The 25,725-nt window shown below is 48.2% G+C and overlaps 1 protein-coding gene across 1 annotated transcript in view; it reads right to left on the reverse strand.

The window, feature by feature from the left end:
- The window catches only part of cdh23 (cadherin-related 23), a 285,383-nt gene extending 261,330 nt beyond the window's left edge, over positions 1 to 24,053 (reverse strand). Inside the window, exons 1-7 of the mRNA XM_038782950.1 lie at positions 23,983 to 24,053; positions 22,989 to 23,055; positions 18,726 to 18,842; positions 18,361 to 18,473; positions 11,946 to 12,053; positions 6,781 to 6,970; positions 1,860 to 2,005 (exon numbers count right to left, since the gene is read on the reverse strand). Of these exons, the coding sequence (XP_038638878.1) occupies positions 1,860 to 2,005; positions 6,781 to 6,970; positions 11,946 to 12,053; positions 18,361 to 18,473; positions 18,726 to 18,842; positions 22,989 to 22,992 (678 nt within the window). The 5' untranslated portion in view covers positions 22,993 to 23,055; positions 23,983 to 24,053. The remainder of the gene's footprint in view (positions 1 to 1,859; positions 2,006 to 6,780; positions 6,971 to 11,945; positions 12,054 to 18,360; positions 18,474 to 18,725; positions 18,843 to 22,988; positions 23,056 to 23,982) is intronic.
- Positions 24,054 to 25,725: the final 1,672 nt, after the last annotated feature.

Below are 25,725 nucleotides of genomic sequence, written 5' to 3' on the forward strand. Positions count from 1 at the left end.
CCAATGGGAGAGGAGAGGCAAGACTAAAGGAAATTGCAGAAACAGGATAGGTTGACACCCTGAGAGGTGAGGACAAGGGTGAGGAACATACGAGCAGGGATAGGCCATTCAGCTCCTCGAGGGCATTGCGCCACTCAATTACATCACGGTTGACCTGAATCTTAATATCAGCTATCCACTTGATTTTTTAATCATTAATAATCTAGTCTAACAATAATCATTTAATCTCAGTTGCTAAATTTTCAACTGATCCCCAATATCAACAGACATTTGCGGAAGAATGTTCATGATTTCAGAAAGAACGGAAACTGGTTTCAGGAATGATCAAAGTTAATTTTCTGCTACAGGCCTTGTGTCTTTCCCCCATATAAATCCTGGCAGATTCAGGTTTTTGCACCATCACAACCACAAAGCTCCCTCCACTGCTGGCTGAACCCTTCCAATGGGGGACACAGGACTCCGGGAGGGGCAACGTTTCCTAGACCATAAACCTTGTGCTCTGCTTCTCATGAGAACAGAGAATTAGCCCCGTTAATGATATAACTGGATGGGAAGATCACAGAATGTAACTCTGGCTCGAAAGGCCGTAACTTTTACTTCTTTTTATAAAACCTGAAGGAACACAGTACCAGGACAGCTAATGAGTTTTAACACGAGAAAAACATTTCTTAAACATGAAAAAATTGGAATACGATACAGTGCTCCTTTAATCCCCCCCCAACTTAACAATTACATACAGATTTTAGGATCAACACGGATTACAAAGTACATCTCAATCTACAACGGTCTCATTAACACAAAGTCCCTTTTTAAGCACACAAGATGACTGTGGTCAACCACACACACTCTGCTCTGAACCCAAGTTAGTGTCTGGGGTTTCTCCTCAGAATCCCTCCAGATGATTGTCATATGAAGGTTTCCAAACTCCACACCCCCGGAGAACACCCTTTAAAATCTTCCCTCATAGGTATGCTTTCCCTTAGCGGTCTGCATTCCGAAATCTGCACTGAGCTCTTTACGAGGCCACAGTCAGAACATACAACTCAATATTGCTGTAACTCAACAGGTAGGTTTTGTTATTTTATGCTGTGCACTCTCACAGGCTTAAATACCAGACTGGGCCTAAAGCCTGTGCATCTGACTAATGAGGTCACCAGTGCTCACGTGACTCATCTCGGACACTGCTTCAGCATAACATACACCAACTATAATACAAAACAATTTTGAACAAAGATTCCACTCTACATTTAACAGCAAATCGAATCCAGGATTTTGCACCAATCCCTTTGGGATTTCCTTTCTTTTTACACAAACCGATTTCCATAGTTACTTCAAATCACAGTCCACAGGCTGTAATAAAATCTCACAAAGATGAAAATCACTTCAAGTATCTTCCCGGCATCTTATCCTTCTTCTCAGTCTTCACTGAACAGTACTCTGTACTGGTACCTTTAACCTCAAGCTTCTTGAAAACTTCTCTTCATTCCGCGCGTTTCCTTAACTCGCTGCTCTTCGGATCACTGCACTTGTTTTCTTAACCAATAAATTACAGTATGGCTTTTCTTCTAGGAAAGCCGAGTGAGATGTTCCCTCTCCAGTCTTCTAAACCAACCACTGTGAGCAGAGCTTCTCTCTCTCACAACCTATCTCAAACTGCCCACAAATTCAGCCAAAACAAAAAGGTTTCTCTCCCTTACAAGGCCCCAGTTGCTAAGCAACACCCACGTTTATGCCTTTTATTTATTCTTCATGCTGTCGCCCTCTCGAAGCACAATAGAGTCACAGTTGGAATTGAAACCAACCTCCACACATACAAACACCGTGCTGAAAGTGTTTTGCAAGCACCTTGAAGCAGTTACCTGGAAAATGGACGAGGCGACTCTCAGATCCTCTGGCACTTCAGCGGTGAATGGCAAATTTTGGAAAACGGGGTCGTTGTCATTCAGATCCAGCAAGTTCACAGTGACAATGGTGCTACTGCTGGCTAGTAGCGGCGGCCTCCCCTCTGTAACAGGGCCAAAAAAGGTTAAGGCAACAAGGAACATGGGAACGTTGGAAATTCAGCCCCTCGGGACCGCGCCGCAATTGAGCAAGATCAGGACTGGCCTGCCGCCTAAACTCCACTTTCCCGCACCATCCCCACATTCCTAAATTCCCATCGTACACAAAAAACCATCAATTTCTACCTTGAATATATTTAACAGCCGAGCATCTGCAGCCCTCGAAGATAGAGAATTCCAAAGGTTCTCAAGCCTCGGAGTGAATAAATGTCTCTTTATGTCAGCTTAAATGACACAAATTCCTTGCCCAATGAAGCAGTTGAGGCTCCTTCATTAAATGTTTTTAAGGTAAAGATAGATAGTTTTATGAAGAATAAAGGGATTAAGGGTTATGGTATTCGGGCCGGAAAGTGGAGCTGAGTCCACAAAAGATCAGCCATGATCTCATTGAATGGCGGAGCAGGCTCGAGGGGCCAGATGGCCTACTCCTGCTCCTAGTTCTTATGTTCTAAATCCTTAAGGTTCTCTGTAATTGAAGGAATTGGTGTGTGAGTGTGTGTGAGTGTACGTGTGCGTGAGTGTGAGTGAGTGTGAGTGCGTGTGAGTGCGTGTGAGTGCATGTGTGTGAGCGTGTGTGAGCGTGTGTGAGCGTGCGTGTGTGAGTGTGCGTGTGAGAGTGTGCGTGTGTGAGTGTGCGTGTGTGAGTGTGCGTGTGAGAGTGTGCGTGTGAGAGTGTGCGTGTGTGAGTGTGCGTGTGAGAGTGTGCGTGTGTGAGTGCGCGTGTGTGAGTGTGCGTGTGAGAGTGTGCGTGTGAGAGTGTGCGTGTGTGCGTGTGTGTGTGTGAGTGTGCGTGTGAGAGTGTGCGTGTGTGAGTGCGCGTGTGTGAGTGTGCGTGTGAGAGTGTGCGTGTGCGTGTGCGAGTGTGCGTGTGTGTGTGCGCGTGTGTGAGTGCGCGTGTGTGTGTGCGCGTGTGTGTGTGCGCGTGTGTGAGTGCGCGTGTGTGTGAGTGCGGAGTGTGTGAGTGTGTGTGTGTGTGTGTGTGTGTGTGTGTGTGTGTGTGAGGGGTGGGAGGGGGCTTTTTTGGTTCTACTTCAAAACAGGTTAGGGAAAAACTTACTTAAACGGATTAGTGCCATATCCCATACCTCAGAGTAAAGCACTTCGCCAACAATAAAAGTGGTTTCGAATTCACTGATTTGCTGCTGCACAGCCTGGCCTGGCAGACATTTTGGGCTCAGAAAGATGGCACACACTGGGAAGTGACGAATAACTAGTGAAATCTGTTTTTTGATGTGGCACTGGCTGAGGGAGGAACGTTAATCCGGATACCTGAAGAACTTAACAGTTTTTATTAAACAGGGAACTGGGGGCTCAGCCATTCAGGCCATGTTTGTCTCCTTCCCCATGCCTTTAGGTCCTGGCTCCATCTTCCCATTAAGTTTGATATCCACCCAGTTTAGTAGCACAGGCGCAGGGCCCCTTGCTTTAAGATCTCACCTGATGGAAGCCCTCTTGAACAATGTAGCACTCCCCCAGCGCCACACTGAAATGCAGGCTCTGTGCTCAAGTCCCCCTGTGGAACGTGAACCCGAGACCCTTCCGACTCAGAATGGGGACTGCTGATATTCAGGAACTGGGCTACGAATCAAGAAGGATTTGCATTATTTTCCCACTCCCCTCAGGGAGTTCCTGTGGTTGATGAAATTTATAAGGGGCTGGTTTACCACAGGGCTAAATCGCTGGCTTTGAAAGCAGACCAAGGCAGGCCAGCAGCACGGTTCAATTCCCGTACCAGCCTCCCCGAACAGGCGCCGGAATGTGGCTTTTCACAGTAACTTCATTTGAAGCCTACTTGTGACAATTTTGTGACAAGCGATTGTCAAATTTTCATTTATATTAAATAGATTGCTTTGTTGTTGCCCATTCCCGGCAAGTTCTTTCCAATATTTTGGAGTGATAAAAAAAAACAAGTTTAAGTTTATCAAGCAGCTTTAACAACCCGAAGGGAGACCTCCCATGCTCTTCGACAATTAGTGCCATGTTACTAGACAGGAAGGCTGGGACCTTGGTTTATCGTCTTCGCTGAAAGATGGTATCTCCAGCTGTGCAGCACCCCAACGGTGCTGCTTTGCACTGCATGCCCGGATTTTGTGCTGAGGCCTTTGCAGCGCCTGTCATTCTGTCTCCGAGGCAGGAATGCTGCCTACTGAGACACGGCAGAGATATACTTCACACTGCCAGTGCCTGATCTCGCATTGAAAGGAAGATGTGTGGTACTGGAAGGCAGTTTCATTGACAGCAGAGTGTGTCAATGCATGAACCGTGACTGGGTTAAAGAAAGGCGCAAACCTCCCAACAACTTTCAAATCAGCTTGCCCAGAACTCATACACATTTATCCGGTGTGCAGATCCAGTGGTCCTGTCCGGAAAACTCTGAAGTACATCAGCAAGGAGTCGAGCTTTCCACCAACTCTTTCCTGACCCAGAGAGTTGGAATGGGAGCTTGGCTGGAGGAACAGTTAACGTATTGGCTGGACATTGCACTGGCTCTGACTAGGAGCTCCAAGATCAATACGCTATTAATTCACTATCGCTACTCATTGGCGGCTGTAACTGTGACAGTATTCAGTTAGCCATTCAGGTAGTGACGGCATTGGGATCAGCACACTGAAGACCAACAGCACACCACAGTGATGGAGCAAGTCCCGTTTGCTTCCTAGTGGGGTCCACAGCAAAGGATTTACATCTGACTGTTGTGATCACACACTGTGGCAAACATTTGTTTACGTTTCCAGAAAAGTTTCAATTAAAAAGTTGACAACAGAGCACAACGAGGCAGCGAATCAAAACATCAGGGCATTGGTCAGGTGAGTTTCAACCTGTTTCATGCTGCCGCGTTTTCCCACGAGCATTCACGAAGAATATGGCTTGTGGGGAGAGAGACTGTATCCCATTAGCCAGATGGAAATGATATTGACACCAGCCCTTTGATGGGTCAACCCCCCCCCCCTCCCCACACCCAATGGCGGATGTTATATTACTTGAAGTAACATATGTTACTCATTTGTTTATGCCGAGAGGTTCTTAACTTCGATGATGATGAATACTCAAAGTCGTCCAGTGATAACAAATAATTTATTGAGTAACTAATCAATTGACTTGCGAGTTCGATTCTTCAATACTTTTACGAGCAGTTAAATTAAACAAGATAGAATTCAATTAACTATGAATATTATACTTGCACTCTGAGCTAACTCTACACTTCTGCTCTCTAGTCACAACACACCCGAAGAGAGTGGGAAAACAGATTGAGCTTGTATTTATACCCCCGGTTAATGCTGCCCTCTAGTGATCATCCAGTGGGAGATCCTGCTTTAACCCCAGGCCGGTGAAACCCCGATTTAGCCCGCCTCCCACATTCACAATCGAACCAGTCGGCAGGGGCTCGGGGAGAATTGCACCCTCAGTAAAATTTACTTATAAAGAAAAATAGACTAAAGTCTTGATCCAGCCATCATCAGTGGATCCCGAATACAAAATACCTGGTATGCTGCACGTTAAGGATTGGGAGCGTTGCTTCCAGGACCTGCAGAAATTTCTGCAGGATTTTAATCATAACTAATGTTCCATACTGCAAGAGTCAGGCCTACGGTGCACATTTTCCCCAATTACTTATCCAACGGCTGTGCAGAGCAAAGCAGGGAAGGGATTCTAAATTACAGCACATCAAGTTAGCCAGATAAGATGCTGGCCCATTAGTGGGTTGCCAATCACACACTGAACACACAACAGATAAGCTCGGAAACGGTTCCAATGGAATGACTGACAAGCAAAATCCCCGGTGCGAGAGGAGAAGGACAGAGTTTCCTTGATGCAGCATGGGGCCACTATAGCGCACTCTCGACTCTTCTGGCACTCCACTGAACCAAGGGAAGGATGGGAGAACCGATCAGTCCTGGGGGGGCAGTGGAATTGCAAACACCTTCTTTTTGAACCCGTTGACACGGCGGCCAGAATTTCTGTTTCCCACCTGACGGGGCATGAATCAGTGGGTTGGATGAGAATGGATCGTCAAAGGGGCAATTCTATGAAGCAAAGCTACTAATAATTAAACAAGGGTGAACGGATATCCAGAATCAAACCGTGTGAATAATAAAGGAATATATTTCTGTCATGTTTTTCCTGTGGTCAGGACATCTCAAAGGGCTTTACAGTCAATGAGGTAAGTTTGCAGTGTCACCACCATTATGTAAACAAACATGATTACTAAGCCCTTTTACATGCTTCAAGTGATCCCACATTGGTGATGTTACTTTTTTGAGGACCGTGCGTTCTGTAATCCCACAAGTTTGTCCGAGGACCACCTTCAGCATCGAAGGTACTCTCAAATTCTCTCTCTAGTTACTTTGCCAAGCTTCTCCCACCTTGAAAGGTCATCCCCTTGACTATAGCTATGGCCATCTTATCTTGACTCCCACCCCCCCCCCACAAAGCCTGGGCAACTTCCCGCAAAATACTGCTCTGTTTCGTGAGAGGCCATAGGTCGATGTACACCATTGCTAATTAGAGGCTGGAATCTCATCCAAGGATTCAATCAACCGTAACACACCTTCCAAACCTCACACTCAGCTTCTGAGTCACGTGGATGGCCTTTAGGGAGTCCATTCCTGCTTTGCGCACTAATTTTCTATTTGCAGACAAAATGGGCATGGAATCCTTCGAGTGACTATGGAAGGCGGTTGAAGGGTATCCTGTCTTAATGAGAGCGCCAGTTACTCACTGTCTGTGACTGATACAATGATCTTCCTCATCAATTCAGCATCGCTGGCGTCCATATTCTCTCGGTCCAACACTTCACCTGATGTGCGGATTTTCCCCGTATGTCTGTTGATTTGATAGAATGGATTTGGAGGATTGATGGTGTAGACAACAGAGCCATTCTCAGCCAGATCCGGGTCAAAGGCTGATACCTGTGGACAAGAGATAATCGATACTGTTATCCGGTCTTAGTCAACAAGGGAAGATATTTATATACGAGGTGCATGGGTTAAGGATAAACACATTCTTACGAGGAGGAAAGGGTTGCAACAATGATGAAGGGGTTGATGGGGGTTGCTGCCGGGGTGACAGCGAGAGAGAAAGTCCAGCAAAGAAATTAAGACCTTTGATAAATATAGACAGCATAACATAAAAAAACAGGAGAGTTATACAAAATACAAAAAGGGAGTGAAAAATAAAATAGAGTAGGTTGAGAGGTAAAGATCAACAAAAGGCCATCAAGCAAGGGAAGTTGATTGGCTTCTCGAAGCTCATTTAAAGAGCAAAGTGATCAGTGATGGTGACCTTGAGGTGAGATGTCAAACTCCCGCTTTGGTGGCTACTTTTTTTCTGGATGTTCAAAGGGAGAAATGTTGTTGTCATAACTGTTACAATCCCACTTGCAATGCCGATCCCAGAGAGAGACCTTCCTGGATAGATCCTAACTTTTATGTTTTTATTAAGAAACTGTTGAGGAAAGTTACTTTACAAATTCACAGGAGTCTGTTGATGAACTTTTAACACAAAGATTAAAAACATTCATTAAACAAGAAAAATGAACTTCATTACATCAGCCCAAAAGGTTGGAAAGATCTCAATACAAACACAAGAAAATCATTCAAATTTTCACTATTCCCTTCACGCCAGCTATATATTTATGGATGGCACGGTAGCACAGTGGTTAGCACTGATGCTTCACAGCACCAGGGTCGCAGGTTCGATTCCCGGCTTGGGTCACTGGCTATGCGGAGTCTGCACGTTCTCCCCGCGTTTGCGTGAGTTTCCTCCGGGTGCTCCGGTTTCCTCCCACAAGTCCCGAAAGACGTGCTTGTTGGGTGAATTGAACATTCTGAATTCTCCCTCAGTGTAGCCGAACAGGCGCTGGAGTGTGGCGACTAGGGGCTTTTCACAGTAACTTCATTGCAGTGTTAATGTAAGCCTACTTGTGACACAAATAAAGATTATTATTTCAGACACACATACACTTGGAAAGATAAAGCAATTTACCATATCTATCTTATACTCTGATATTCAGGCTAAGTATGCAGTACATGTTAATGAACTGGTGAACAGTGGACAGACACAATATATTCCAAAGTAAATAACATGTGCGACCAAAGCAGGTTCCATGGATTTCTCAAACACCCACCCAGGCTCTTTTTACACCAAAGAGCCAATCGGTCTCACTAAAACTTTGTCTTCCTTGTGTGGGTTCTCTCCACATTTCCTTTGAATTCTCTTCAAACCTTGATCCCACTTGGATTGCCTCAACCAGGATCCACCTCCAGGGTTTCACTCCCGAGATTCCTTTCCCCTGGATCTCTGCGTACACTCCAGCTTCGCCTCCCAAGCACACTTTCATATCTTTGGCTATGCCAAGTAAAGCATTGTGCACTGTTCTAAAGGCTACCTCATGACCCACAGCACGGAGTCACCAACCATTTTCTGCCCTCTTGGATTATCAGGGCTTCACTTGAGCACACCACTTCAAGCCTGTGCCTCGCAGCTCTCCGAATTCACAGCCTGTTGCTCTGCTCCTTTTTCTCAATTGGTTTCTGATTGATCTCTGTCCTTGTCCTTTACCTGAGGCTTGTTTCTGCCACAACTTCTATGGTTGGGACCTTCTCCCTGCCCCTCGTCCAAGGTCCTGCTCCCCGAGATGCCGTCTCTGCAATGGCTGCCCTAATCAGGCCACATGATCCCCCGTTTCACCACCACTTCTTCATTATTCTTGGAGCTCGAGGGCAGGGTCGGTTCCTGGCCTGAAGGTGTAAGACACACCGACTGTGCAGGAGCGACCAAAGCCAAGATGCTGAAAGTCGCGTTGATTGCCAGAAACTATAGTTCCTGTCCTCCACTCTCCTGATCGCAGACCTTTAACTAAGGCAACGTTCCGTCGCATAACCAATTCCCACAAGGAAAATTAACTGACCATTCATTGTAATGTTATTTGGATCTTGCTGTGCGCAGAATGGTTGCTGTATTTGTTTATCTAACGACTGCAAGTAATTAATTGAAGATGACCATGGGAAGGAGGGAGGGGGGGTGGAGGGGGGTTTAAGGGGATATAACTCACCATGACACTGATAACTTCACCACCACCAATCAGCTGCTTTATAAATGGCCATATCGATAGAAACAAAATGTTTTAAAGGTTGACACACTGTCAGATTCTACTTCTGCAGAAGCACCTTCGAGGAAATTAGTCGTCACATCTCGTTTCCACTCCGCCGTCATGACCAACTTGCTTCGTAAGAGTTTGTTTCACAAGGATACGCCAACCCTCAATTTAATTAGTCTAAATATGGAGATTCACCGTCCAGCCTCCACTCACACTGATGTGAGCATAAACAGAGATATGTTATGATATTTAATTGTTCCATTATCATTTGTCTAGACAACAGGGGCTGTGGGGCTGTGCGTATATCACCACACCACAGTGACACGTAATCAATAATTCAGAAGCGGGGATTTCTCACTGCATGTCAAGCAACGCATTTAAATCAAACCTACCTCACATTCACATGAACACACTGATAGCATTTACAAAGCACTTATCGTGTAACATGCACTGAGTACATTGAATCCTAATAAACCACTGTGCAATAAATCTCGCCGATGCTTCTGCACAAGGGAAAGAGGAAAATTAACAATCCGTCAGGAAGTATGTTTACACGTAAGGATGTAACGCCTTCATCAGTTAAAGCACCTTGTCACATTTTTCAGGAACAACTTCATTCTGCTGCGCAAACCATTGGGTTTGAACCCAAACATCCTCCTGATTGATGCCTGCCAAGATTTTAACGTCAACCTGGCTTTCGGATGAAGGCAATTAATCCCTCTTTTCATTTCAGATATCCCCTCAATTCCCTCAATATATTTTGTGATAGGGAGACAATTCTGTTGATATAGCACTTGGGGCAAAGGGGATCAATGGATATTGGGGGGACGGGTTGCGGAATCAGGCTATTGATTTGGATGACCAGCCATAATCATGAAGAATGGCGGAGCTGGCTCGAAGGGCCGAATGGCCTCCTATTTTTTTTGTGTTTCTGTTTAAGTGGAGAAATCTGATTTTATTCGAACCTGTGCATGGCCTGGCCTTTGCTCGTGGCTGTAACCTCCTCCAGCCGTGCAACCCTTTGGATCGGAGATCTCCTCCAACCTGGTTTCTTACACATCCTGGATTTCAATCCATTCACCATTAGCGATCGGGCCTTTAGATGTCTGGGAATTCCCTCCCTAAACTCCTCCTCCTCTCTATTCTTCTAAAACATTCCTTAAAACCGACATCTTCCAATCAGCTTCCTCTCACCGGCCCAAATCTCGCATGTGATTTTATTTGATAAGGCTCCTGTGAAGCGTGTATGAGCAACTTAGGTGCTATACAAATGCAAACGGCTGTTGAGAGCGACCATGAGTTCAGCAGATCCTGAAAACCTTTTTTTTTACAATAATTATCAGTTTACTAATGAGAAGGATTCTGCTTAATTGCATGAGTCAACACAGCCTTGAGAAGTATAGATTCCATACAGCAGCTCCTCGACACTTGCATCATATTTAGCACAAGAATTGGGGCTTTATCAAGTTATGGGGATGTACCGATTGCGAATGTCCTACAAGATTATGTTAATGTTGGAAGCATGTTACAATGGAGTCAATGTTTTAGTTTGTCACGGGGCACCCACCACCTATTGGAAATAGATTAGGGACTTATTCAAGGTGTATAAAAAAGTTTATACTGGAGGTAAGGGAGGATCAGGGAATTCCGCGCCTGCACTGTGTGACCTGGTAAATAAACCTGGATTAAGGAATGGACAGACTCCAGATTCACCCTTTCCTCAATGTATGAGCAGTAAGGGTTGGGAAATCTGCAAGCGTTTTGGAAAGTCAATGGATTGTGTCTGAAGGGTTTCTCTGTGCCTTGGCCTGAAGTAAATATCAACCGAAGGAAGTGAATCTGCAATCGGCGCAGCGTAACCTGTAATTTCCCATAACCCGGGGGATTGTTGAACACTTTGTAGCCCCATCCGCAACCTTCCCTTCATTGACTTGTGTTTCTCACATTCTAAGTTGGACAAAGTGACTTCTTGGGTTTGTACTTGGATCAGAATGAGGAAAATATTGAAAAAGATCCACTTACGAGGTTGCTAACACAAAGAGGGTGGGGGGTGGGGGGGGATCTTCACCCCAGACCTTTCGTCATTGCATGTTCTTTACGGCGCAGGTGGGCAAAGTTTGCTTTGAGGTTGGGTAACGAAGGTTGTGCAGAGGCATCCTGCAAAATTCTGTCGCTGTCAGGGTTAGCCACCTTTCAACGTTCTGAGTTACACGTTCAGCCAGCCAACCCCACCACTGAGCTATTCGACTCAGACAAACACAGACCAAGTCAAATTTTTGAATTCCCTGTGGGGATCTGGGCTTCTCCAGCTGGGCCAGCATTTATTGCCCATCCCTAATAGCCCTTGGACCGAGTGTCTCGCTCGGCCATTTCGCAGGGCAATTAAGAGCCAACCACATTACTGCGGATCTGGACTCACGTGTAGGCCAGACCAGGTAAGGACGGCAGATTTCCTTCCCTAAAGGACATTAGTGAACCAGATGGGTTTTTACAACAATCGACGGTCGTCGTTAGACTTTTAATTCCAGATTTTTAATTGAACTCAAATTTCACCATCTGCCGTGGTGAGATTTGAACCTGGTTCCTGGAGCATTTCCCTGGGTCTCTGGATTACTAGTCCAGTGACAATACCACTACGCCACCACCTCCCCTAATGCTGCCTTCAGCCAGGCAGCTACCTTGGTGTTTGGGGGCGGGTACGTGTATCCAAGCTGAGACGTATCTGTGTCCTTCCTAGAGCAGATTCAGACATTCGCATGCTCCTTGTGATCCTGGGAAATACTTACAATTATCACATCTGTGTCAATTGGTGACATTTCAACCACATTGGCTAAGTATGGCTCATCCTTCCAGACCGGGCGATTATCGTTTATGTCAAGTAGAGTTATATTCACCTGAAACAGTTTACAAATTGTCTCGAGTTAGTTACGTATCAGTAATGTGAAAGACTAAATCGCTCAGTTTTTTGAAAGCTGCCGAAAGTTATACTTAACATTCTTTCCTGATCTCTTGGTGAGATCTTTCCTGATCTCTCCTCCCAATTTTGTGCTTTAACCCTGCCTGCCTGGGTTTCCTTTCCCAGGACACTGTTGCTGGACACTGAGGGGGATACGAACATGCACGAACAGACTCAGAAACAGCTTCTTCCCCGCTGTTACCAGACCCCTAAATGACCCTCTTATGGACTGACCTGATTAACACTACACCCTGTATGCTTCATCCGATGCCAGTGCTTATGTAGTTACATTGTATATCTTGTGTTGCCCTATTATGTATTTTCTTTTATTCCCTTTTCTTCCCATGTACTTAATGATCTGTTGAGCTGCTCACAGAAAAATACTTCTCACTGTACCTCGGAACACGTGACAATAAACAAATCCAACCCAACAAGTGCCCCGTCTCCAGACATCGACCAAAGTTAGCCTCAAAGCGAGTCCCGAGAGTCCAACACAGGTCAACCTGCTCCCTGGCTTCCCCTTGCCTCAAATGGGGCATCTTGGCGGGCAGAGCTCCGACCAGGATTACCTCCACAGGATATACTTCAAACTTCACCAGCAATCTGGCAAATCCAATGATTATAGGAGACGGTTGATGTCAGGGCCACTGGTTTCGGCCGGATGAAAGCTGGGACAGGGTGAGATTCACTTTGACAAGGCCCAACTTGTCACCAATCCCTCAAACCCACCCTGAGATGGGACAGACTTGACATCCAGTCTCTCTCCAGTGCTGCACACCAATGCACTAATGCTCTGTGGGTGTGTAAACGCAGCTCTTTAACCCATACCGAATCAGCAACGCCCCAGGGGCTCATTTCAGCCTCGCTAAAGTTCATGTTCAAATGGATTACGGTCTGGCGAAATTGAGGAAACTACAACGCCAAAGGTCCAAAATCAGTCACCATTATTTTAGAAAAGATAAATTCCAATCATGCAGCTTTAAGGAAATAAATTCACATCGTGACCCAGAAACTCGAGGGAATCCTTTGGAATTTAAGGATAGTCTCTGATATATATTCAGACTGCAGAAGATTGTGGATTCCGGCCCAATTACAAGGCTCCAAAAACCAAGTCTAACATTCTGATACAGTACTGATGTCGTGCTTCAACGTTCCTCAGGCAATTAGGGTTAAAACAATATCCCCACTGTTTGCTTTTGATGGTTCACGGTGAAGGTGCAAACTATTCAATTAAGAGCAAAGACGATTCTTGATGCCTTGGCCAACATTCGTTCCTTAAGCAGCACCACTACAGAATAATTGATCATGAATCTCACTGCAGTTCATAGAGCCTCTCGTGTATAAAAGAACCTCTGCCTATTGTGGCGGGTAACAGAAGATGAAAGGAAAGAATTCAACTTTATGGAGAACTTTTCACGTTGCCCCAAAAATCTTTACAGCCAAGGAAGTAACTCTGAGTTACAAACACTGCTCTAACATAGAAAAGTGGCAACAGATTTACTCTTGGATAGACACCAGGGAGAGGGCGCTTGCTCTTCTTTGAAATAGTGCTGGGGGACCTTGCATATCTACCTGAGGGAGCAGATGGGATCTCGTCTGAATGATGGCACCACTGACAGCGCTGCACCCCCTCAGTGCTGCACGAGGAGATCCAGCCCAAACTCGAGCGTGAGATTGAAACTGACGACCACATGGCTCAGAAGCAAGAGGGTTGCCCAATGAACTTAGGTTGACAGCTTCAAAAAAGAAAGATAGGGCTGTTCTGTGGCTTAGTTCTGTGGGTCTCTCTCGCTCTGCCTTATTTGCCTCGGAGTAAGAAGTCATCACTAGCACAAATCCCGGCTCCTTCAGTTGTGGCCGAGTTGGAGCGGTACAAAATGATGAACTGTGGGTGAAGTGCTCCAAGGTGTAACTGGGCAATGCAATGAGGAGCGATAAAATCCACGCCTTTCTTCAGCTCCGTGAAGATTAGCAACGCCCCATCGCTGACATGTTTGCTCTTTCTGCTTTACTTCTCGTCTATAGCCTCGGGTTCGGTGGGAACATTCACCTATCTGTCTACACCTGTCCAGTAGACAAAACGCCCTCAAAAGCACCTTGTGATTACTATCTCTGTCTGAAAGAAAAAAAGCCCAAATCCTTCTGTAGCCCTTGCAGCAAAGTAATGCCCAAGCTCTGACTGATCGTATCAACCCTGAAAATCTCTCGAGCACAGCAGCCCATGACAGGAGAGAGAAACTGCAGGAGAGGTTCTACAATATAATGACAGAAGGCGATAGGATTCAAGTGCTTTATCGGCAACCTCACAATGTGACAAGAAACTTCGGTCAATTTCACTTCTGGTCTCAGCTATTCAAGTGAGGAAGAACAAAGCACTTTGCACATCAGTTAAAAGAAAACTATTTCCATGCTTTGGAAAAGCGCACATATTAATTAGGGTGGAAAGTTATTCTACGGCTTTTGTTCCACAGCAGAGGAACGCAGCTCGCAACTGATAATGCCCCGTATCGACGAACTAGGCGGGAGAAAAAAAAGTTGGCAAGAGATTTATTTTTAAGAAAACAGAGCTGAACTTTGAGGGAGAAAGTGATGGAAAGGATTATATGCCAGCAAAATGCCGAGATGGATGCTCTCAGCTGAACACTTAATATGGCCCGAGTGTGCAGAATTATAGACAGGAGGAGAAAATGAATACGCTTCGAGCAAGATTGGAGGTTGGAAGTGGCATTTCTCTGAAGGTCATGCATGAGTGGTGATGGATCCCAGGGCCCACGCTTTTCCAATTTAAAATAAATGTTCAATCAACAGCTGATGTAAAATAAGCAATATAAAAAAAAATAAAGGGTGCTATTCTAATAAAGGGTGCGAGGGCAGAAGGACCTGGCATGTTTTATGTGCACAACTGTTGAAGGTGGGTGAGCAGGTCAAGACAGCAGTTAACCCTGAGCTTTAGAAATACAGAGGCATGAAGTACAAAAATAAGGAGGTTATGCTGAACATTTGTAAAAGTCTACTTCAGCCTTCACTGGCATCTTCTGTCCAAGTCTGGGCGCCATGGACACGGTTCAGCGGACTGACGTCAAAGTGCGCTGACAAGAGTGTTTAATGGGGAGTTTCTTGGTGGTGCAGTGCTGAGAAACATCCCGTTACCCAATGCCACTTGGCCGTTTTTTGTGACCTCTGGCAGATTCTCTCTGGGCCCAAGCATTGGCAGTGCCAGCCTGGCACTTGGGCACCATGGCCGTGACGTGCCAAGGTGCCAGAGGGGAGTGCCAGGGTAACACCCTGCCTTGTCGCCAAACACCCAGGGGTCTCCAGCGGCTGGGGAGACCCCTGGGTGGTCGGCGACAAGGCAGGGTGTTACCCTGGCACTCCCCTCTGGCACCTTGGCACGTCACGGCCATGGTGCCCAAGAGCCAGGCTGGCACTGCCAGTGGTTGGGCCCAGAGAGTATCTCCCAGAGGCTGCTACATCTGGTCCACGGTTATGTGGACCAGTACTAAACGACATAGAACGTACAGTGCAGAAGGAGGCCATTCGGCCCATCAAGTCTGCACCGACCCACTTAAGCTCTCACGTCCACCCCATCCCCGTAACCCAATAACCCCTCCTAACCTTTTTTGGTCACTAAGGGCAATTTATCATGGCCTATCCACCTACCCTGCACGTCTTTTGGGACTTGAGAGAGGAAACCGGAGCACCCGGAGGCAACCCACGCACACACTGGGAGCATGTGCAGACTCCGCACAGACAGTGACCCAGCGGGGAATCGAACCTGGGACCCTGGCGCTGTGAAGCTACAGTGCTATCCACAATGCTACCGTGCTGCCCGTGACGCCCTGGTGAGGACCCGCAGGTGCGGCCCGAGTGTCCCGGGCGCCGTGAGAATCCGCTACCCAGATATTTAAATGAGGGCAGGCTCATTTAAATATTCAGATCTGGATCTCGCCCAGCATGCCCAGATTCGCAACGGGCTCACTGAACCATACCCCATATCCTTTGGAGGGATGGGTAGGCTTTTGAAAGGGTGCACAAAGGAATGAATCCAGGGATGAGGGGGTCAGTTACATGGATAAATCAGAGGAGAAGCATGAGGTGTTCCTGGAGAAGAACGTTGAGGAGATGTGATAGAGGTGTTATAGATGGAGTGGATAGGAAATAATTAACCTCATTGGAGCTGGGGTCGAGAACCAGAGGACACCAATTTAAAATGAATGGCAGAAGAACCAGTGGCAACATGAGGAAAAGCTTGTTAATGCAGCGAGTGGTTAGACTGGAATGCACTGTCCAAGTGTGTGGTGGAGACAGATTAAACCGTGGCTTTCAACGGGGAATTGGATAATGACCTGAACAGGAATTACTTACAGGGCTCGGAGTAAAATCTGGGGAAGTGGCAGGAGCTAACAGCTCTTACAGTGAGCCGGCTGGCGTCTGACAGGTAGACCTGACCAAAGAACCTTCTTGGAGTCAATTCCAAATGAATGCTGACTAAATTCACTCGGCAGAATCTCTGATTCGGAAGGTTTAGAGTGCAGCACTGAGGGAGCGCCGCACGGTTAACGGGGCAGCTTTTCTACGGAAATGCCAGATCAACTTGTCTGCCTGCTCAGGGTAGGACCCGTTCAAGAAGAGCACAAAGTGTTCCTAGTAACCAGGCCGGCAATTTGCCCATACCCAACACAATCAGTAGATTAACTCACGGTCTAACCATTTGGGTTCTTGCTGTGACATATTTGGCTACACATGACAGTTACTGCGCTTCATATCAAAGCGATCCATAGATTGTGGTGCACCTGACGAGCAGGTCCTTCCATAAAACCCAGGTTTATCTTCATTCACTCAAAATAACAGCAATGCAAGGCCAAACCCACGATGAACACTGCCAGTGAATGAGGTACACCTCTGCCAGCAGTGTGAAGCATTGTCCAGCTCACTCATGGACTGCTCGCAGATGCCAGCTGCTTCTCCTTTTTTTTGAAGCTGTTGCCAGGCTGGCATCTCCCAATGTGCAAGTCGGCAGACGGACGTTTGTCAGTTTTGTTAAGGCAGGAAGACGCCTCTTCCTGACCACTAACTTTAGCTTACTTGCAGATTGTTTCCTCCTCCTCCTGCACCTCCTGACAACCCCCCCCCCCCCCCCCCCCCAAAGCCTGGACACCATCTACAAAGTAAGAAGTCTCACAACACCAGGCTAAAGTCCAACAGGTTTGTTTCAAAACACTAGCTTTCGGAGCACTGTTCCTTTCTCAGGTGAATGAAGAGGTGCGTTCCAGAAACATATATATAGGCAAAGCCAATGATGCAAGACGACTGGCTTTGTCCATATGGAACCCACCACTTCATTCACCTGAGGAAGGAGCTGCGCTCCGAAAGCTGGTGTCCGAAACAAGCCTGTTGAACTTTAACCTGGTGTTGAGAGACTTTTTACTGTGCCCACCCCAATCCAAAGCTGGCATTTCCACATCGTGGCTACCATCTACAAAGCACAAGTCAGGAGTGTAATGGAATACTCTCCACTTGCCTTGAATAATGCAGCTCCAACAACACTCAAGAAGCTCAACACCATCCAGGACAAAGCAGCCCCGCTTGATTGCTCCCCTTCCACAAACATTCAAACCCTTCACCACCAACAAACTGTGTACCATCTATAAGATGCATTGTAGGAACTCACCAAGGTTCCTTAGACAGCACCTTCCAAACCCACGACCTCTACAATCTCGAAGGACTAGAGCAACAGACACCTGGGAACCCCACCACCTGGAGGTTCCCCTCCAAGTCACTCACCACCCTGACTTGGAAATATATCACCGTTCCTTCACTGTCACTGGGGCAAAATACTGGAAGTCCCTCCCTAACAGCACAGTGGGTGTACCTACATCTCAGGGACTGCAGCGGTTCAAGAAGCCCACATTCAGCAAATACATTTATTTTTAAAACTCATGCAGCAGGACCGATGTTAAACAGCGATCCTCAACTCATTGACAATGCAGGTTTATACCGGAGGAGTGCCACGCCCTTCCTGATGTGTTACAGCAGCTGGGAAGATAGCAATGGGGCTGGTTTAGCATAGTGGGATAAACAGCTGGCTTGTAATGCAGAACAATGCCAGCAGCGCGGGTTCAATTCCCGTACCAGCCTCCCCGAACAGGCGCCGGAATGTGGCGAGCGGGTGCTTTTCACAGTAACTTAATTGAAGCCAACTCGTGACAATAAGCGACTATTATTATTATTATTGTGTCACTCACGGTGGCTATTCCAGTTTTCTGATTATTTGCGACTCCACCATCTACAGCTCGGACAATCAGGATATATTCAAATTTCATCTCTCTGTCCAGAAGGGAAGTAGTCGTTATTTCCCCTACAAGAAAACGTACAGAATATTACGACATTGGAACAAGAGCAAAACTATTGGCGGAACAGACTCTTTGTGAATTAGAAAAAGGACAGACAGAAGGAGCTTGTTACAATGACGTTCGCTGATTCTCACTTCTGCTGACCACATGGAAACTTCTGCTGTTTAAATGGCAAACTTGCTCAACAAAACTTCAGGCTACTTTATGGTTATGTTTCGGTAAGTTACTCATTTCCACAGAGGTAGGCGATGTTCTACCTGAGCGAGTGTTGATGCGGAATTGTGACGACCCCTCCAGAGAGTAGATTATCGACTCCTGACCGTACTCCCGAGATTGGTCCAAATCAGACGCTGTTACGAACAATACTGTAGCTCCTAAGAGAGAGAGAGAGACGCAGACTGGGATCATATGAATACATGGAAATGATGGACAGGGAAGAGCCAGATTGAGGCTGTCCCACGACATGATCAGTATCACTAAAAACTTGTTACCTCCCCCATCTCACATATACAGTTTCCCGACTGCTTACGTGGCAGTGAGGGGATTGGAGTTTGTCACTTTGTACCCAGTCCTCACCCTGTCTCAAATCATGGGGGGGACTAGATATTGTAATAAAGGAGATAGACTTCCCCCTCTCAGAGGGACCGGATTGGGATGGAAAGGGCTGGGGAGAAATTGAGAGGGACAGGGGCAAAGAGGGGGAGGGGGGTGCAGAGAGAGGGGGGGGGGGGCACAGAGAGAGAGCACAAGACACATCCAGAGCTGTGAGAGTCATTCAAAAGGGAGATGGAGAGAGTACAGTACTAAAATGCTCCTGTAAAGGATAACGGGTGGGACCAAAAAGTCCAGCGGTCCCAGGATGTCAAAGGAAATACAGCGTTGGTTCAGAAATAAATGGGAGGTTTGTGACACAGACAAAGGGCTGAAAACAGTGCATGCCTTAGAGGAGTAGTGGCATGGTAGCACAGTGGTTAGCACTGTTGTTTCACAGCGCCAGGGTCCCAGGTTCAATTCCCGGCTTAGGTTACTGTCTGTGCGGAATCTGCACGTTCTCCCCATGTCTGTGTGGGTTTCCTCCGGGTGCTCCGGTTTCCTCTCGCGTGTCCCGAAAGACGTGCTGCGAGGTGAATTGGACATTCTGAATTCTCCCTCTGTGGTGACTCGGGACTTTTCACAGTAACTTAATCGCAGTGTTAATGTAAGCCTACTTGTGACAATAAAGTTTATTAATAATATGGTATAGAAAGTGCAGGGAGTTACTTAAAAAATAAATCAGGAAAGTGAAGAGCGGACATGAAAAAACATTGGTGGGGAAAATAAAGGAAATACCCCAAGTGTTTTATAAGCACATTAAGTGCAAGAGGGGAACCTGGGAAAGAGTGGCAATCGGTGTGTGGGACTGAAAGACATAAACGAGGTATTAAATGAGTATTTTGCATCTGTGTTCACTATGGAGAAGGACAATGTAGGTGTAGAAATCCAGGAGAGGGACTGTAATATGATTGAACCGATTAGCATTGTGAGGGAGGAGGTATTAATGATTTTAGCCGGGTTAAAAGTGGATAAATCCCCAGGCCCAGATGAGATATATCTTTGGTTGCTGTGTGAGGTTAGGGATGGGGATTGCAGGTGTTCTGATGTTAATTTTCAAATCCTCTCTGGGCACATAATAATTATCAGTATTGTCACAAGTAGGCTTACATCAACACTGCAATGAAGTTACTGTGAAAAGCCCCTAGTCGCCACATTCTGGCGCCTGTTCGTGTACACAGGAGAATTCAGAATGTCCTAGTCACCTAACAAGCACGTCTTTCAGGACTTGCGGGAGGAAACCAGGGCACCCGGAGAAACCCACGCAGACACGGGGGGGGGACGTGCAGACTCCGCACTGTGTGTCCAAGTCGGGAATCGAACCTGGGACCCTGGAGCTGTGAAGCAACTGTGCTAACGACTGTCCTACCATGCTGCTGTGAGGTGCCAGAGGGCTGGAGGACAGCTAATGGGGTACCCATTATTCAAGAGGAGAAGCAAGGAAGAACCAAATAATTACAAGCCTATGAGTCTAACATGAGTGGTAGGGAATTAATTAAAAAACATTCTGAGGGACAGAATTAATCTCCACTTGGAGAGGCAAGGATTAATGAATGATAGTCAGCACGGCTTTGTCAAAGGGAGATCATGTCTAACAAATTTGATGGAATTTTTGTGAGGTGACCAGGTGTGTAGATGAGGGCAGTGCAGTTGATGTCATCTACAGTGACTTCAGTCAGGCTTGTGACAAGGTCCCACATAGGAGACTGGTCAAGAAGGTAAGAGCCCATGGAAACTCGGGTAAGATAGCAAATTGGATCCAAAATTGGCTTTGTGGTGGGAGGCAGAGGGTGTTGGTCGAAGGTTGTTGTTGTGACTGGAAGACTGGTGTACTGCTCGGATCAGTGCTGGGTCCCTTGCTGTTTATAGTGTATATTAATGGTCTAGATGGGAATGTGGTGGAGTATGATTAGTACGTTCACAGGTGTCACTAAACTTGATAGTGTGGCGAATAGCCAGGAGGAAAGCCTTAGATTCCAGGGCGATGTAGACGGGCTGGTCACATGGGCAGAACAGTGGCCAATGGAATGTGAGGTGATGCATTTTGGGGGACTAACAAGGCAAAGGGAATATAAAATGAATGGTGAGATGCTGGGAAGTACAGAGGGCCAGAGGGATCTTGGGGGTGAATGTCCACAGATCCCTGAAGGCAGCAGGACAAGTAGATAAGGTGACTAAGCATCCTATGGGATACTTGTCTTCATGAGCCAAGGCATAGAATATTAGAGCAGGGAGGTTATGCTGGGGCTGTATAGAACGCTCATTAAGCCAAAGCTAGAGTACTGTGTGCAGTTCTGGTCACCGCAATATAGGAAGGTTGTGATTGCGCGAGGGAGGGTGCACAGGAGAGTTACCAGGATGTTGCCTGGCCTGTTTTCACTTATGAAGAGAGGCTGGGGTTGTTTTCCATAGAGCTGAGGGGAACCTGATTGTGACGTACAAAAGTATGAGGGACTTGGATCGGGAGGACAGGAAGAAACCTTTCCCCTTGGTGGAGGGGATGATAACCAAGGGGCGTAGATTGAAGGTTATGGGCAAGAGATTGAGAGGGGATTTGAGGAAAAATGTTTTCACCCCGAGGGTGGTGGGAATCTGGAACTCGCTGCCTGAAAGGGTGGTAGAGGCAGGAACACTCAACATTCAAGAAGCATTTAGATGAGTACTTGAAACATCATAGCATTCGAGGATACCGGTCAAGTGCTGAAAAATGGGATTAGGACAGACAGGTGTTTGATGGCCAGGGCAGACATGAAGGGCCACTTTCAGAGCTGTAAAACTCTGTAACCTTATGACATAGAGACTGAAAGAGGGGAGAGACAGGTACTGAGAGCGAGGGGCAGCGGGAGCGGGGGGCAGCGGGAGCGAGGGGCAGCGCGAGCGAGGGGCAGCACGAGCGAGGGGCAGCACGAGCGAGGGGCAGCGGGAGCGAGGGGCAGCGCGAGCGAGGGGCAGCGCGAGCGAGGGGCAGCGGGAGTGGGGGGCAGCACGAGCGAGGGGCAGCACGAGCGAGGGGCAGCACGAGCGAGGGGCAGCACGAGCGAGGGGCAGCACGAGCGAGGGGCAGCACGAGCGAGGGGCAGCGCGAGCGAGGGGCAGCGCGAGCGGGGGGCAGGGGGAGCGAGGGGCAGCGGGAGCGAGGGGCAGCGCGAGCGGGGGGCAGCACGAGCGGGGGGCAGCACGAGCGAGGGGCAGCACGAGCGAGGGGCAGCACGAGCGAGGGGCAGCACGAGCGAGGGGCAGCGGGAGCGGGGGGCAGCGGGAGCGAGGGGCAGCGGGAGCGGGGGGCAGCGCGAGCGGGGGGCAGCGCGAGCGGGGGGCAGCACGAGCGAGGGGCAGCGCGAGCGGGGGGCAGCACGAGCGAGGGGCAGCGGGAGCGAGGGGCAGCGGGAGCGAGGGGCAGCACGAGCGAGGGGCAGCACGAGCGAGGGGCAGCACGAGCGAGGGGCAGCGGGAGCGAGGGGCAGCACGAGCGAGGGGCAGCGGGAGCGAGGGGCAGCACGAGCGAGGGGCAGCACGAGCGAGGGGCAGCACGAGCGAGGGGCAGCGCGAGCGAGGGGCAGCACGAGCGAGGGGCAGCGGGAGCGAGGGGCAGCACGAGCGAGGGGCAGCGCGAGCGAGGGGCAGCACGAGCGAGGGGCAGCGCGAGCGAGGGGCAGCGCGAGCGAGGGGCAGCACGAGCGAGGGGCAGCACGAGCGAGGGGCAGCACGAGCGAGGGGCAGCACGAGCGAGGGGCAGCACGAGCGAGGGGCAGCACGAGCGAGGGGCAGCACGAGCGAGGGGCAGCACGAGCGAGGGGCAGCACGAGCGAGGGGCAGCACGAGCGAGGGGCAGCACGAGCGAGGGGCAGCGCGAGCGACAGTGGGAGACCATGAGAGGGAGAGAGCGTGAATGTCAGCGAAAGAGAAGCCGAAGTTTCAAACAAACTTACCCATTTCAACATAACTGCTTTCCTAACTTGCTTCCACATGGAGTATTTCTTACGAATGAAGGGAAAGCTGGATGAGAATGTGAGGAAGAAAGGAGGAGGAGAGGAGATGTTGATAAGGTCAGATGAAGGTGGTGAGGAGGCGGCTTGTTAGGAACATAAACGGCAGAGTCCATTTGTCAGAATGGTCTGTCCCCATGTTGTAAATACTTTGTAATTCAGTCGAGATTCAATACCTTCCTAACTGGGAATTCATACTAAGGGCGCGATTCTCCGCTCTTCACGTGACAGAATCGCGGGAGGGCCGGGCGAATCACGCCATGCCGCCCTGGCACCCCCTGCGATTCTCCCACCCACCCCCAAAATGGCGTGTCGTGTTTTGCGACACGCCACTCGGAGAATTGCCGCTCGCCATTTTTCCCGGCGACTCTCCGGCCCGGATGGGCAGAGCGGCCTGACGACCCCGACGGGTTCACGCCGGCGGCAACCACACCTGGTCGCTGCCGGCGTGAACATCTCGCGACAGGTAAGTGTGGGGCCTGTGGGGGGGCGGAGAGAGGATCGAGCACCACGGGCGTGCTCATGAGTTGACTGGCCCGCGATCGGTGCCCACTGATCGTCGGGCCGGCATCTCTAAGAGACGCACTCTTTCTCCTCCGCCGCCCCGCAAGATCAAGCCGCCACGTCTTGCGGGGCAGCGGAGGGGAAGACAGCAACCTGTGCCTGCGCGGCTGACGTCACTTAGGCGCCGCCAGCCGCATCATTCTCGGCGCGCCGCTTTGACGCAAGCGTCAAGGCCCGGCGGCCGAGTTTCTCGCAATGCCACGCCTAGCCCCCCCCCCCCCCCCCCGGGTTTCACTCCGGCGTCGGCCGTTGAGGAGAATCGCTCCCTAAGTGTCTGAATCCCTCTCAGACTCCCCCCTGGTGGATGCTATTCCTCTATGACGTTTCCAGCGGTTACCGGAGAACCATAATATCAGTGCGGCATGAGTCTTACCTGCTATGATACTTTCTGAGACGGCTATGATATAGGAAGACTGGCTGAAGGTGGGAGAATTGTCATTTTCATCCTGCAAGATAGACAGATATGAATGAATTATACAATTAAAATCAGCATAAGAAACCTCATCCCCAATAAACATGAGAATGTTTACAAGTGGAATGGGTCGTTCAGCCCATCCAGCCTCTACTACCATTCAAAACGACCATGACTGCTCTTCCACTCAACGTCACTTTCTCAACCTATCCACTAGCTCTCAATTCTCCCATGTATCTATAACAGGAGAACCTCCTTACAATCAGACTCAGCACCAGGTGAGGCTATTCAGGCAGGAGGTCACCATGAGACCTGGAGAACACATTGCCCTATTCATAGAATTTACAGTGCAGGAGGCCATTCAGCCCATCGAGTCTGCACCGGCCCTTGGACAGAGCTTCCCATTTAAGCCCACACTTCCAACCAATGCCCGTAACCCAGTAACCCCACCTGCCTAACCTTTTTTTGGACACTAAGGGCCATTTAGCATGGCCAGTCCACCTATCCTGCACATCCTTGGACTGTGTGAGGAAACCGGAGCACCCGGAGGAAACCCACACAGACACGGGGAGAAACGTGCAGACTCCGCACAGACAGTGCCCCAAGCCGGGATTTGAACCTGGGACCCTGGCGCTGTGAAGCAACGGTGCTAACCACTGTGCTACCGTGCCGCCCGATAATGCTCCAGGTTAAGAAAGCTGGAAGATGCCTGTGAACCTGCAGAAAGCAGTGCTCGTTTTATTGTTCCTCAGAGAATGAGAAAATCTCATGTGAAAATGTGAGATACAGCGTGTGTGCAGGGGTGAAGAACTTATTTTTCTACTAAAAGGACGCAGGATCAAACGGAGAGGGGCAAAATCTGAATCAGTGGACAATATGATACTGATTGGGTCCTGCGTAATAACCCCCTTTCCTTCCCTTGTACTGCACATGGATGGTTTTTAATCTTTTTCTCTGACAAAGCAGCGTTACATAAATAAATAAATATTCACATCTCTCAGGGGGCAAGGCTGTTTATGGTCCATCTGTTTAACATAAGGATTTTTATAGCAAAGGCCAAGAAATAAATTAAACTGAAGTAAATATTAAAATAAGTTACATCTGATGAATATCTCGCAGAAATTAGCAGCAATAAATGGCTCTCCCTAAATAAGCATCATCAAACTCCTGATTTTTATTCAGAACCATTCTCCTAACTTGAATAATGGTGCAGAGTCCTCCCAGAGTGCAATACACCACTGATTTAATGGCAGCGCTGTGATAAGGTCTGTTCAGGTACTTGTTTAAACATCTCAGTGTGCTATTCAAAGCTTGACCAGTGCCTTAGCCAACATTCCTCCCTAAACAATAATAGTTTAATTGACCACACATCTCACTGTCATTTGTAAGGCTTTATGAAAATCGCTATGATGTTTTGCCAACGTAATGTCAGTGGCATTATGTCTACGTAATGAAATGTAAGTGAAATACTCTGCCAGACGTGTTCAGGCGAGAAAGATAAATTTGCATTCTGACTTTCGGATCTACCCAAGATCCTGAAGCACATTTAACACAATAGATAGTTCAGTAAATAGTGACAGGTAGAACGTGAGACTTCAGCGGGATGTATGAGGGAGTGCTCCACCGTCAGAGGACCACATTTCGGAAGTGGATGTTAATAATTGGCATTAAAAGACAGACAACCTGGAGTTTCTTCTTTTAAGG

Source organism: Scyliorhinus canicula, chromosome 22 (genome assembly GCF_902713615.1).
Source record: "Scyliorhinus canicula chromosome 22, sScyCan1.1, whole genome shotgun sequence".
NCBI lineage: Eukaryota > Metazoa > Chordata > Chondrichthyes > Carcharhiniformes > Scyliorhinidae > Scyliorhinus > Scyliorhinus canicula.